Source organism: Cystoisospora suis (assembly GCF_002600585.1).
Source record: "Cystoisospora suis strain Wien I chromosome Unknown contig_2268, whole genome shotgun sequence".
In the NCBI taxonomy this organism is placed as follows: domain Eukaryota; phylum Apicomplexa; class Conoidasida; order Eucoccidiorida; family Sarcocystidae; genus Cystoisospora; species Cystoisospora suis.
This window is the reverse complement of record NW_027155067.1, coordinates 30155-44927: the sequence shown is the minus strand read 5'-3', so window position 1 is coordinate 44927 and position 14773 is coordinate 30155. Positions and strand designations below refer to the sequence as shown.

At 46.5% G+C, this 14773-nt stretch overlaps 1 protein-coding gene across 1 annotated transcript; it reads right to left on the bottom strand.

The window, feature by feature from the left end:
- Nucleotides 1-2443: 2443 nt before the first annotated feature.
- On the bottom strand, nucleotides 2444-13022 carry CSUI_004777 (zinc finger (ccch type) motif-containing protein; the record flags this gene model as incomplete). Its single annotated transcript, XM_068064961.1, has 3 exons — nucleotides 12785-13022; nucleotides 9790-12024; nucleotides 2444-9243 (listed from the first exon to the last, which is right to left on the bottom strand). The coding sequence occupies exons 1-3, from the start codon at nucleotides 12915-12917 to the stop codon at nucleotides 2444-2446; spliced, it is 9168 nt and encodes a 3055-aa protein (XP_067923066.1). The 5' UTR covers nucleotides 12918-13022.
- Nucleotides 13023-14773: the final 1751 nt, after the last annotated feature.

Here is a 14773-nt window from a genome sequence, read left to right as displayed (position 1 = left end):
TATACGAGAAAGTGTTTCTTGGAGATATGAAGATAACTACCAGTTGAGGGAAGTAAGAGAGGAGTTGAAGAGTACATAGTACCCATAGCAAAGGGAGGAGAGAGAGGGAGAGATGGGAGCTCAACTTCTATCAGATGCTGTTTGCCTCTGTAGATCTCTTAAGCGTGATAGACTTAAGAAGAAAGGAAAGAATACATAGTCAGGTAGATTAATCAGGATGGATAGACCAAAGACAGGTGGATCAAAAGATGGATAGACAGATAGAGAAGGAAAGAAAGAAGAGTAAAGAAACGTCTCGGAGCTACTGGTGTCAGTGAAAACATTTCTATCTAGGAAAGGGCAGACAGCCTACGCTTTCGTGTTTCTCCTCCTTCTCCTTCTCTCACTGATGGTAGTAGTAGTACTACGCCCTTAGGTTCTTCTATTCTCAGGAGAAGGTTAAGAAACAACCCCCTAGGAAAGGTTCATGAGGAGAGAGTCTACGGAGAAAAGAAGAGCAACAAGGAGAGATAGATCTACACAGAGAGAATTTCAAGAAGAGAGACAATAAGAAGAAAGAATTATACACGATGGATCATGGTGACGATGATGGATGTGCGAAACCACCTAGTCTGAATAGAGACGGACAAAGAGAAAATAGAAAGAAAAGAAAGAAAGAAAGGAAAGATAGGAAGAAAAATGAAAAGAAAGAAAGACACCATTGAAGCCAGTTGTTCCGATCATACGCCCATCGTGAATGAGAAGTGACGTGATAAGGAAAGATACAAAGAGGGGAATAGAAGGAGGAAGAAGAGAGTTGGGTCTGTCTGTCTGTGTGTCTGTCTTCTTTCTTTCTTTACTTATTCTTCCCCTCTCTTTCTTCTCATGTGAAAGCTAGGAGGTGTTTGAAAGTATCTACCTCTATCAGCACAGCGAGCGAGTGGAGAGAGAAGCTCCACCTGGAGATGGATGAGTAGGAAGATTAGCTCTACACATCAGACTCTATTCACTCCCTATCCCTTTCCAGTCCTTCTCTCTCTCTTTCTTTCGCGTCTTCTCAAAAGAAGTACGTGAATGTGTTTCTTCGTCTTTCTCCTTAATTTTCATTAATGAGAATATCGACTGATCGATCAATTGAATAAGAGAGCAAGCAAGGAAAGGTCCATCCAGGTGACGGCTTCTTTCTCATCCACGTACATCATGTAAGAATAGAGAGAGGTTCAAGCAGAGAAGAGGAGAGAGAGGAATCAAGAAAGAAAGAGAGAGAAGGTGTTAAAGAAGATAAGAGAAGAATAAGAGGAAAGAGGAAAAAGAGAAGAGCGCCAGGGGGAACACGAGATACATCGTAACAGAGAAAGCAAGAAACTCAGCCTCTTGACAGAGGCAGAGCGAGAATTCGGGAGACATCACTACCTCTCTCTCTCTCTCCCTCTCTCTCTCTTTAGACAGATCAGAGAGAGAACCAGAGAAAGAGAGCGAGGAGTGCCCATGTATCTAGTGTAGGCATTCACACGGAGACAGTTGGGTAAGGAAGAGGAGAAGTACCCGACCATCAGTAGAAGGAATGATGAATGAACGACAAGAAAGCGAGAGAAAGAGAAGGGCGAAAGGAGGAAGAAAAGAAAGAGAAGACAAAAGAATACTTCTGTGTAGGTGTAGTCACATAGAGATGTAATTCACTCTCTCTTTCACACGCGAGAAGTCTCCATCCTTCTTGGTCGTCATCGGACGAGACAACAAAGCATCGATACACCTCACAAACAAACACATACATACATCTATGTGGAGAAACGTAAGGGACAAAAGGAAGAAAGATAGGTGACGAAAGAGCGAGCGCCTTAGAAAAAAGAGAACGGCGGCTGCTTGTGTTTCTTCTTCTTCTCTGGCTTTCCGCCTCACGATATGGGCAATCTCATTGCATGCACAGGTTTTCTTGTTTGTCTCACTTCACACTTGATACGAAGAGAGAAAGGCAATCGGCGTGGTAAGGATTCATACAGACATCATATAGGAGTGTCTATCTGTATCTCTCTCTCTCGAGTATATCTATGTGCCGATATCTCTTCGTAGACGTCTCTCTCTCTCTCTATGTGTCTAGTGAAGACGATGAGTAGCTAGCTATGAGCTCATCAACTATGATCGTGACTAGAAGAGGAAAGAAGAGAGAGAGCATCCTCCACAACAGGCCCCCAGCTAGAGTTACCCACACAGTAAGGAATCACCTCTGATCGAAGAAGACAAGAATAGACAAGAAAAGAAGAAAGAAAGAAAGAGAAAGACATATTGTATGAAGAGATACCATGAGCTTCATTTCTCCCCTCTGTTTTTCTGAGCTGTCTCCCTCTCCTTTCTTCTTCTTCTTCCTTTTCAGAAAGAGACAAAAGACCAGCATCCGCAGGGCAGGCAGGAGCAAAAAGAAAGAAGAGAAGGGTCTGCAAGGCTTCTTCTTCTTCTTTTCTTGTTGTCAGTCTTCATAGTGAAGAGGGGCTAGAGAGATGAGAAGATCAGACACATCATGAGGTTGGTGTGAAACACGTAGAGCTTCAATCATTTCTAAGTAGGTGTAAGAGAGTCCTGAAGGAGTAGAAGTAGCAGCGAGGGGGAGAATAACGGGGGGACAGGGAGGTGCTGTCTTGATGAGATGTGAGATATCCTGATTTGTCTCAAAAAGAGATTTGCCTAACATGTCTTTCTCCTCTTCTTCTTGTTCTTTCTCATTCTCTCTCCATACGGATGTCTTCTTCTCCTCTAGGGTATCGTGAGGATCTTCTGCCTCTTCCTCTTGCTCCTCCTGCCGCTCTTGATCTCCTTCGATGCTTTTCTCCTTCTTCTTTGTCTTCTTCTTTTCGTCTATATCTAGCTCTCGTGTTCCACTTAGCAGTCCCACCTCCCGCCTACGTTCATTCTCTGGGGTGCAATGCTTCTTCTCAGGGAGAGTTCCTGTAGAGACGACCAGAGGACTTCCATCTTTCTGTGAGGCCGAGAGATCTTCCCTTTTCTCGGGACCGAAATCGCCCTCCTTTTCTACATCTTCTTCTTTCTCTTCTTCTACTTGACCGTTCGTGTTAGAGATCTTCTTCTTCTTATCGACTGGAGAGAGGAAGCATTGTGAAGAAGCTACAGCACCTCCTTCTTCTGTCTCTGAAGTCGTTGAAGCCCCCGTTGGCTTGTGCTTCTCATCTTTCTCTTCTTCTTCTTCATCTTCTTTTGTCTTATCCTTTCCTTTGTTAGAGAGGTCCTTCGATTCTGATGTACTTCGATGCAAGCAGCTCCTCTTGGTTCTTCTTCTTTTCTTCTCAATAGATCTCTTTCTCCCTGAACTGCTCTTTCTCGTTTTGTCGGCATCTAGCGAAGAATCAGCTGAACTCTTGTCTCCGGAGACACTAGACACACCATCGGTGTGACTACGGGACATTATCGAGCTAGCGCTCTCCGTCCCCTTTGTCTCTTCTCCATGATCATTCCTCTTTCTTCCTTGCATCCTGTCTTTATTTTCTTCCTCTTCTTGGACGTCTTTCTCTTCTTTTTCCTCTCGTCTCTTGACATTTCTTTCAACTCCTTCTCCCTTTCTTTCTCCATCTTCTTCTTCTTTATTTGAAAGAGAAGTTCCTTCAAGTAACGTAGGAAGATCTGAAGGAGGTTGAGGAGGCCGCGGCCGTGGTGTTAATGGTAAAGAAGAGGCAGAGGAAGATGGCTTCTCAAGTAGACGATCTTCTTCTTCCTCCTCTTGTTCTTTTCTTTCTTGTTCTTCTCCCCTCTCTTCCTCTCCGTTTGCCAACATAGTTTGACTAGGAGACTTTTGTATAGCTGCTGACGAAGATAAGATCTCTTGGTCTTTCTCTCCCTGTAGACCCGTACCAGAAGATGAAAGCACCCCCATTATCATTGTGCTTCTCATGTAGGCTTCCTCTGTCTCCTCTGCACTTGGCGTCGTCGTTAGATGACCTTCTCTGTCTGTAGGCGCAAACGAAGAGGCAAGAGGAAGAGAAGAAGAAGAAGGAGATTGGTAAGGATGTGGGAGAGAAGAAGTTACAATAGTCGTAGAAGGCATAGGAAGTAAAGGATAGTGAGGGTCAGTACAACTAAAGCTATAAGATAGAGGATGAAGAGGATAAGCTGACGGTTCAGAAGAGGAAGAAGCAGAAGAAGGAATCGATAGGCTTTCTTGGTCGCTACCCAAGAAGAAGTCGCGACTTTCTTCCAAGGAGGAAGAAGAAGAAGGGAGGGGAGAGGGGAGATAGAAGAAGGCATGCTGAGGATGAGAATGAGGGTGTAGAGGAGGTTGTGTATGAAGAGGTGGTGCGCCAAGAAGAGTCGATGAAGGTAGAAGATATGATGACTGATTTGCATGAGCTTGAAGAGCCGAGGTTCCTAGGAAGGCTATAGAATTAGAACCTCCACTACTGTGACAACCCGTCGTAGGAGGAGGAGGAGGAGAAGAGGCAAGAAAAGGAAGAAGAGCCGTAGAAGAGGAAGAAGAAGGTGGCTGTGAAGAGGTTGTGGATATGCAAGGGGGTGAAGCCTGCTGGGGAGGGTGAGAGAACAGAGGAGTCAAAAGATAGGGACCGAGAGATGATGAGAAAGAAGAAGAGGGCTGTGGAAGAGGAAAAGATGAAGATGAGGAAGAAGAGATGATAGGATTGAGGGCATCAGGAGAAGCATTCGAGGAGATTCCTTGAGTTGGCAGAGAAAGGAAAGACGACGAAGGGGAAAGAAGATCTCTTGTAGTCTGTATAGGAGTAGTTGCTGTAGGAAGAGAAAGAGTATGAGAGGCTGTTCCACTCTCTTCACTTTGCTGAAGTAATGTATAGCTCCTCCTATGGCTATCATGATAGCTTGGATAGCCCCTGGTTGTATGAGGTTCACAAGGAAGAGAGATGTGAGAAGAAGAAGAAGGACTGGGAACTTCCCCTCTTTGATCAGACACATTCATGTAGATGAGAGACCCTCCTCCTCCTCCTCTGCTGTCATCGACGATATGAGCCCTTTCAGTACTATTCTGATGCTGTGTAGGTGTGGCGCTTTGGATGGTGCTTTCAACGGTGTGAAGAGAGTGGGGAGAATTCACGCTCTGAGCTGACAAGAGAGGAAAAGCCCCAGGGGGTGGTGGGGGGGGAGGTGCCATGGTACAGGGATAAGATGAAGAAGAAGGAGAAGAAGAACAATACCATGCTTGAGAAGAAAAAGGAGATGAGGGAGGAGGAAGAGGAGGTAGATACGACGAAGAGAAAGAAGAAGAGTGATGGTGGTGGTGCTGCAGCTCAGCTCCTACTCCTCCTATGGTTGAGTTGCGGGGATCAGCAAAAGGAAACGACGGCGTGGCAAGTAGAGGGACAGCCGGAGCACATCCAGAAGGAGGATGTGGATGTGTATGGAGAAGATCATTTCCCGGGAAGTAGAAGGAAAGAGATGCAGAAGCTGAAGAATAGAGACTATGATAGAAAGGCGATGAAAAGGAGGAGGAAGAAGAGAGGATCGATCCATCTTCATGAAAAGGAGCCTTCAAAGCTTGGAGAGGTTGATACGGAGAGTGTTGTGGTTGTCCGTCTACAAGATGATTTCTCTTATCATTATGATGGTGCTCGTTGTCTGGTAGAGGAGGAAGAGAAGAAGAAGACGAATCTCTTAGATTCCTGACAGGTCCTCCTTTTTCTTCACTCTGAAAAGGACCTCCTGTTGCTCTACTCAATGCTAAAGATGCCTGGCAAGAAGAAAGAAGAAGATTGCGACTACTAAGTAATCCTTCTGCGTCACCTGAGCTTGGATGGCCCCCCCCCCCATCTCCCTTTGGTATACCTAATCCTCTTGCTTCCTTCAGAATCGATTCTACCGGGCAGTGACTAGGACTCGAGTTATGACGGTGAGAATGAGGACCTCTTTCTTTGATATACCCTCCTGGTTTACAAGATCGTTTTTCTTCGCCTACTCCTCTTCTTCTCTCTTCTTTCTTTTTTCCGGTGTCTCCTGGGGTTCTCGTCAAACTCGTCGTCGCCGGTATCGAACCCGTGACTATCCCTCCTACCTCCCTCCCCCCTGGGAGATCTTGCCGACCCGTGTCTATCTCGGGGGGCGTTCCCTTTCTTGTAGTCGTTGAAGAAGCAGAAGGAGAAGGCATGAAAGAAACAAGCCTTCCTGCTGGCAAAGTTGAAGAAGATAAGGAAGAAGATGAAGAACCTCTCTTCTTTGTATGAGACCCCCCTGAGAGCTTCTTTCTGTTGCCTTTCGTTGAAGTTCCTCCTCCTCCTCCTATCCCTGTCGATGGTTTCTCTTGGTGAAGAAGAAGACCAACATGATGGCGATGAGGAGATGGACTTGAGGAACAAGAAAGAAGAGAAGAAGACGAAGAAGGCGGAGGACCACGATTGGGCGATAACCCGAGTCTGCTTTGCTTTTTTCCTGTCTCCGAGTGAGGGCTAGCTCGGGATGTAGACAACACCATCGAAGCCCCCGTCTCCAGACACACAGGTTGCCGAGGAGGGTGGGGAGCACCGTGAGGGTTGTACTGGGGGCTAGGTGTGATGGCTGTCGTCGTATGGCAACTATTATGACAACATGCGACCTCATCTCCCGTTGAAGCGGCTCTTCCTAGGGAAAGGAGAGAAGGATCGGAGACAGCAGCAGAGACACGTGGTTCCGAAGAAGAATCTCCTTGTTTGCTTTGATGAGAAGACGAAGATGCAGACAAAGATGAACTAGCATTGAAAACGGCTTCAGTCCCATGAGGAGGACAATAGCAGTAAGAAGCTGAAGTGGGAGGAGGAGAAGAAGATGCAGGGCGATCGCCAGTGGATGGCATTTGGGGTGAAAAGGAAGAAGAGGAAAGAGGAGAACAAGATGACGAAGAAGAAGAAGAAGGTAAGTTTCTCTCATCTTGCTGCTGCTGCTGTGTTTTGTCTGAAGTTAGCTCAGGCTCTCCACTGGGAGATGACGTAGAGAGAGGAAGAAAACGTGTATGGTGGGGATGTGGATAGTGAGAGTGAGGGGGGATGGAACTCGGCTTATAGGGCGGGGGTAAGAAAGGAAAAGGAAGAAGGGGGGCCGAACATAGGGGCATTTGTACAGGGGGAGGCTTCTGTTGCATCACGAACATAGAGCCAGTCCTATCGTTCTCTTCTCCTTCCTCTTGTGAACTTCGTTTCTCTTGACGGCTGTGATGTCCGCTATGGCTATGTCTAGTCGACGTAGACACCACGCATGTCTCACCTGTCTTTCCTCTAGGGTTGTTGTCGGATGTGGGAGGCACTGAAGGGAGTAGGCTAAGAGAAGAAGAAGAAGTTGAAGAGAAAGAAGAAGAAGATGCCGTTGAGAAGGAGAAAGACGAAGGATGAGAATGATGTAGTGAAGATGATTCTCCTCCTTCTCTTCCACTGCCTTCTCGAAGAGAAGAAGAAGAAGAAAGACAATGGCCTTCTGATCCGAAATACATCAGAGGAGAGCGTGGTAGGTGTTGAGGAGCCCGATGAGAACAAGAGAAAGAAGAAGCAGAGGAAGAAGAAGAAGAGGACGAAGTTATTTCTCTCTCATGCCCCTCTCCTAATTGTGGTGTACGCCCCGAGACTTCTGCAGTTGTTTTCGGGATGAGAGGAGAAGAAGAGGAAGTTTCGTGAGATAGAGTGGGACGAGGAAAGTGATGGTGTTCTCCACCTAAAAGACCTCCCTCGACGGAAATAGGTGAAGGAAAGGTGGATGAGCGTTTCTCTTGGGGTGTGTTTTCATCGCCTTTTTCATCTCCTTGAATGTGGGTTGTATCTGTTCTTTTCTCTTCATCTCTTTGAGTTGAAAGACCATGTCGATTCTCTTTCTCCTCCCCCCTATCAGAAAGACTTGATTTCTCTCCTATCGTATAGAAAGGCGGGGTAGGTGTGGTACTTGAGGAGGTGTATGTACACTTGAGATGTTCTTCTTGAACGGAAGTTGACAGAGGTGTCGAGATCGCCTTCTCTGTCTCTCTTCTTTCAACGGAGCGCTCTCTTTTCCTATATAGGTTTTCTTCTCTACATGATCCCCCTCTCTCTTGCCTTGTGTCGGGATGTGACTGATGAGAGATCTTCTTATCTTCACGCTCAGAACGGTTCTCAAGTGAAGTGGCTTCTTGGCGACTAGACCCTAACACCGCCGTACTACGCCTCTTTCCAGTTGTCCTCGAGGGGGATCTAGGAGAACCTTTCTCTCTCGAAAATCTGGGGGAGTTAGGTGTATATACACCACCAGCCTCATCACCCTGATCTCTTACAATTCCTCTCGCTGTTACTTCCCCTTCACAAGAGGACGGGTCTCCTGAAGGGGAAGATGAAGAAGAAGAGGCCGAGGAGGAGGAAGAAGAAGAAGGAGGACTGATAGAGACAACTTCATTCTTGTCCGAGACAAGGGGGGAAGAGTGAGAATCACGGAGAGACGGTTGGACCCCAGAAGAAGAAGAGTGACGTGGCGATGTATGAAGTAGACTAGGTAGAGAAGGAGAAAGACAGGAAGAAGAAGAAGAGGTGTGATGTATAGACAATGATGGATCAGCTTGAGAAAGGGAAGATGAAGAAGGATCTTCCTGTCTCTCTTTGCTCTCTCGCCGTAACGTTTCTGCGTTCTGCTCGACATCTGTATTCATCGAAATGGGATCAGAACTAGAGGGAAAAGTTGCCAATACACTCGGGTGGGGGTGAGGGGGAGAATAAGAAGGGTGAGGATCTTTATCAGGTGTAGGAGATGAAGAAGAAAAGAGAGGAGGAACGTGGGAAGAAGCTGTCTCAAAGGATGTGGATGTTCCGTGAAGAGAGAGAAGTGAAGGACATTCTGGGGAAGCCCCTGCCATCTCTCCTTTTACTCCAGGCGCCTCGGACAAAGCAGAAAGAGGAGGAGTGATCATAGGCTGATTGCGATAGAGAAGAGAGCATCTTGAAGGGTCTGAAGGAACCGATAAAGATGGTGTGAAGGTACTACAGTAAGGAGATGCTGATGTAGGGGGAGACATAAGATGTGGATAGGATGGATGAGGATGGTAGGGAGAAGAAGGAAGAAAAGGAGCAGGAGGAGAAGAAGAGTGACTACTACAGGAGACATGTTGAGAATAGAGTCCATTGTATGAAGTTGTTTTCCAGCTGGATGGGAGGATTTCGCCATTCGTATCGCCAGAGAGACAAAGATGAGTGTGTGGGTGACGTTCTTGAGAGGAGTCACACAACTTGCCTTGAGAAGACGAAGAAGAAGAATTAGGAAGATGCTGAGGGAGGGGACCTAGAAATCCTAGTAGAGGAGGGGGACTCTGTTCGGCTGCACATACACCAGGGAGAGGAGAACAAGAAAGAGAGAGAAGACGAAGAAGGGACTGAGGTCATCACCATAGCCGTTCCTTTGTGTCTATCCCCCCCGCCAGTCTGTTCTCTTGATTTTCTTTCTCTTGAGCTTTCAACAGAAAGCTCTTTCTTCACTGTCTTCTCTTACTCTATCGCTCTGTTCTTGTGCTTGAGTCATAATAGCTACTCCCTCGACAGCAGCAGAAGGAGGCTGCGGTGTATGTACACCTCCTGACAAGGATCTTAAAGGCTCATGAAAAGAAGAACAGCTACTTGTACGCTCCATGTTTCCACAAGGACATGCAGCCCCCCCCCGTCATCATCCTTATACTAGTTGAGAATGGACACCTACCCAGGTGTGAGATATCTGATAAGAGGAGTGACAAGGATGTATGTGTTTTTTCTCTTTCTTCTCTTGTGAAAGGTAACAACTTCTTATCTTCTGTATATGATAATGTATAGGGAGCCTGTAGATGAAGCTCGCCTTCTCTGATTCATAAGACAGATGGATCTACGGCATTACCTCTTTCCTCTTTGATTGAAGTTGAGAGACGATCGGGATCTGATAAGGACGGTGACAAAGAAGAAGAAGAAGAGATGACCGTCTCTCTTCTTCGAGGGAGGTCAACCACTCCTCTCTCTCCTTGTTGTTGATCCCCCCCCTCTCCTTGCCAGCAGGGGCCTCGTGAAGAGATGGATTCATGGCGACTATGTTGTGTACCTCCTTCTTCTCCTGGAGGTGGAGAAGAAGAAGAAGAAGCAAGTTTGGAGAGATCTCTCGGACTTTCTTCAACAACAAGTCGACAAGCTGAAGATCGCTGCTGAGAGGTGGTCTTGGTTTGAGAATGGCTACCTCCTCCCTTGGCTCCACTTCTCCTAGATCTGACAAGAAGCGAACCCCCCAAGATACACCGCAGGGGGGGGTTCGATGATGATCCTTGTTGATGCCGAGTATTCTGTAGATGAGGAGGTTGATCTCTTTCTTTTTCCTCTTCTCTATCTCCTCCTCTTTCTCTTCCTTCTTTCGTGGGAGGAGTCTTGTCATGTTGGAGAGAAACAGAGGGAGAAAAGTTAAAAGAAGTGGGACTGAGCGCGGGGGAGTGATGACTTTCCCCTTCTCTCCATGGATTCTCTCTCTCTCTCAAGAGAGAAGAAGAAGGAAAGAGCTTAGGACTCTTCTGAGTATGGGCCCCTTCTCCTTCTCCTTCCATATGGCCGTCGTCGTCTCTGCTTTCTACAGCTGACGATAGAGTGGCCGTTGTTGAAGTTGTGATGGGCCCAGGATGGTGAGGACTGCGACTCGTACATAGGGCATAAGAAGCGACGTCACCTCCCTCATGAGGGAGAAGAGATGAGCAAAAAGACGGAGGGGGGAGAGATGAAGAAGATAAGGAAGAAGAGGTAGTAGTAGTAGTCGTAGTGATGAGAGGTGTCATATGAGAAGAAGATGAAGGGGAGGGAGAAAGTCGATGAGGTTTGGCTATAGAAGGGATAAGAGAGATAGGATGCTGATGACCTGAATAGCAAGAAGAAGAAGAAGGTGGATGAGGCTCTCCTTCTTCTGCTTCTCCTGTGATTCTTCCTGAGGGGGGAAGATGACGACGTGAGGTAGATGAAGAGGAAGAAGCAGATGGTGACGAAGAGGAAAGAGGTGAGAAAGAAGAAAAACAAGATACAGGAGAACTGCCAAGAGAAGAACAAGCTCTTCTTCTCCTTCTCTCTTCTTCGTCACCCCGAGAGCACATCCCTTCTCCTTCAGGTATGACCACCCCACATGCAGCAGACGCCGTCGTGAGGATTCTCCTTTCAACTGTCAGAAGAGGCGGAAACGATCTTGAAGTAGAAGAACAAGGAGAAGAAAAGGATTCATAGCAACAACAGCAACTCCCCTCTCTTCGACGGTGGCTTTCTTCTCCTCTTCTTCCTCTATAGTCTCCTATAGATAATCCCGAAGGTGTCCCAGAAGAGGAGGAAGACGAGGAGGGTGAGATCGCGTTCCCCCCCCCCCTTGAAGAAGAAGAAGAAAGGCTTGGCGACGGTTTCTTTGCATGTCTTGTTGAAGTTGGTGAAGATGAGACAGACACAGGGATGCTCTTTCCTCGCCCTCCTTCTTTTGGTAAGGTATGCTTAAGACTCGGGTAGCTGTGAGGAAGATCTCTCCCGCTTAGGATTCCTCGATCTTCTCTTCTTTCTTCTCCTAGATGGCTTGGAACTGGAGGAGAGGCCCCACCACGGCAGCCTGCACAAGGCAGACCTCCGCTACTTGTAGGAAGAGAAGAAGAAGAAGAAAAACCGCCTGCACCGCTGCCCTCTGGGGTGATGGGCGTGGATCCTCTTGCTTTCTTCGTGTGCATGAGAGGATGACGCCGAGGCGTTCCGTTCGAATTGCGATGAGGAGAGCTCCTGGTGGTCTTTATATTGTGAGAAGAAGAGGAAGAACAACAGCTGACGTGAGGGCGAGCCCCACAAGATGAGGAAGTTGGAGTCGCATTCCCCAGTCTATCTCTCTCACCTCCCGATCGGTTGCTGCTGCTACTATTATTATGACTACTACTATTGCTGGCATGATTCTTAGAAGGATGGTGGGGGTGGCGTGGGGGACTTTCAGCTAAGAGAAGCTTCTCAAAAGAAGCAGGAGAGCCGGGCAAATTCTTTGGAAGAGCTTGCTGGAGAGCATCAGGTGTATGGGGAGCATAGTCGGTACTTATCTCATCCACGGAATGAGCAAAACGACACTGGGACCCTTTATTACACTTACCTACACACCACACAACACACACATCATAGAACACCTTCAGGTCTCCCCCCTACCAGTCTATCTGTCTACCTATCTATCTAGCTATCTGTGATGTATCTGTCTGTCATCTATCTTTGATATATCTATCTATCTTTAGCCTACTTATACATTTATCTTCGATCTCTTCATCTATCTCTGGTTTGTCTCTCTCTCTGTAGTCTATCGCGCTTTACCGTATCCATCTATTGGAATCCCTTTTGCGTCAGTCTATAGATAGGCTGCATGATGTGCTTTTGTCTTCATGTACCTTATGGTCACGAGAGGGGGGAAGACGATATGAAAGGTCATAGCGACTGGGTGCTCTCAACCTCTCAGCCACTTTTCTTCTCAATGAATCGAACCGGATCTGAGCTGCATTGAGACTTCTCTTTACATTTATCCTCACTTCGATCTCACCAAAGCAGCAAGAGACTTCTTTCCTTGATCTATCGCATCCATAGAATGTCTTGACCTATCAATATCTGTGTCGACCTCTCTTTCCAGCTGTCTATACACCTGACTTCTGATTTCTGAGATTTCTTGCTCATCTCCATTTCTCAGTGTCTCTACAGCAAATAACTTCTTACTCCTTGTTCATTTTCATGGCTCGTTCCTCTCGGGAAGCGATCTTTCTGGCTTCAACTCTACATCTCTCTCTTTCTCTATCTCTCTCTCTTTGCCTAGGTGTATATACACCCCATGAAGATGAAGTTTCTTTATTCCCCCACGCCGCCTCTCTTACCTGCCCGGTAGAGTTCACATAAGGCAGGCTTTCCTTTCTGTAGATCACTCATTCCATGTGCAAACTTGCAGGTCCTGTCATCGAAAGGACAGGCTTTCCTTCTCCAAGCAGCGCAGATCTTCGTCTTCTTCATTAGAGGCCTCACACGCAGATCAGAAAGAGAATGTGCGAAAGTACAGAAACTCCCTCGGCGACATCTCCCTGCTAAGGCAAACCTACAGAATTGAATCTTATAGATTCTAAAGAAGAAGCAGAAAAAGAAAAAGAAAGAGGAAAAGAAAAGAAACAGAAGAAGAAGAAGAGCAGCAAACGGTTAGAGATAAGTTATGAGGAGTACGGAAAAGAAAGGAGGTGTCAAGACGTAGGAATCTTTACATCGATGTGTATGTTTTTCTTCTTCTCTCTCTCTTTCTCTAGATCCATATGTATATCTATATATATCTAAAGATCTGTAGGTAGACAGATAGACACATGTCGACATCTATAGATAGATGCGTAGATATAGGGATGTTGATATAAGGCTATAGGCATGTACATGAAAGAGTAGGAAGAAGTTTAAAGCCTACTGCTTGAAAACGCTAAAAGCGATTTGTCGATCTGAAATACACACTTGCTCGTATGCTTGTCCTTTCTCTCTTTCTTTCTTTCCCCCCGTGTCTCTTTCTCCCTCTCTCTTTCGGACTCTTTCTTTCTTTGCTCTCTTCTTCACCTTTCTTTCTCCAAGCCGTGACACCCATAGCAGCAACTACTACTAGTCCTACAGGGAGGAACGCTTCTTATCTCATCCTTGCGATCGACAAAGAAGTCTGTAATCTACCCTTCACACTCATAGAACTACGTGAAGACAGAGAGAGGGGAGGTAGGCTGACGTGAAGAAGAAAGAAGAGGAAAGGACGGCGAAGAAGAAGAACGAGGCTCGTGTAAGGGGTGGTGTCCAATGAATCTTTTCCTATATGTGTATATCTAGTTAGATCTCATTCTTGTTCTGCATAGATCCATACAAGTAGCTAAGAGTGAAGACGCTACGCCGCGATACATTCTATTCATAACTACAATGTCTTCCTCTCCTTCGTGTGCAGTGAGCTTGGGCTCTCCTTCTCGTCTCCTGACTCCTCGCCTAGACAGAGAAGTCTCTGATCGTTTTACTGTAGATCAGAATTTCTTTCTTCTTGTCACACTCTAAGCTCAGAGGGAGTGAAGTGTCACACATGGAGAATATCGAGCTACTCTTTAATTCAAAAGGAGCTTGTCGAGACAGATACACAGGAATCGAGATCTTCTCTTCTTTGAGAGGAGAGGAGAGGCCAACTTTTCTTCTCCTCTCCCTTTCGCTCTTCTTTATCTGCAGCCCTCACCTCCACCTCTCTGTCGAGTGTATGTACACCTGAGGACCTTTCGTCTAATCGAATAGAAAGTCACTGAGTCGAGATCTTCACCGATGGAGAAGACAAGAAAGGAAGATAGATATCTAAGCTTGCAACGAAAGTAAAAGAGCATACGCTACGAGAGAGTTGAGACAGAAAGATCTCCGAAGTTACAACTAGATCATGGAAGGAAAAGAGAGAACTAGCCAAGAAGAAAGTTAGATCTCTGTGGTTTACTTGAATCGATGATCGTGGACATCCGTGCCTGGCACGGTGTCTTTCCGAACATTCGACGACTCCATTCTTCTTCTCTCTCTTCTTCTTCTTCCTCTTGTCTCTCTTCTTCTTCTCGATTCCCTTCAGATCTGTTAGGGAAGAAAAGTCGGCTGTATGTACATACGTGCTCCTGTCCAAGAAGGAGACGAAGATGCCCCGGTAGATGAACAGAGAAGCTTTTGAGTGGAGATGAGATCTTTCTACTCCCTCTGTCCTTCTGTAAATTTGGTAAGGTTCTTTCATCCCTAAATGTGTCATGAACAAGGTACATGACGTAGAGAGATACGAAAGGAAGGGGTTCTTCTCTTGCTACCTCGGTAGATAGAGAATGGATCAAGACGGGGAGAAG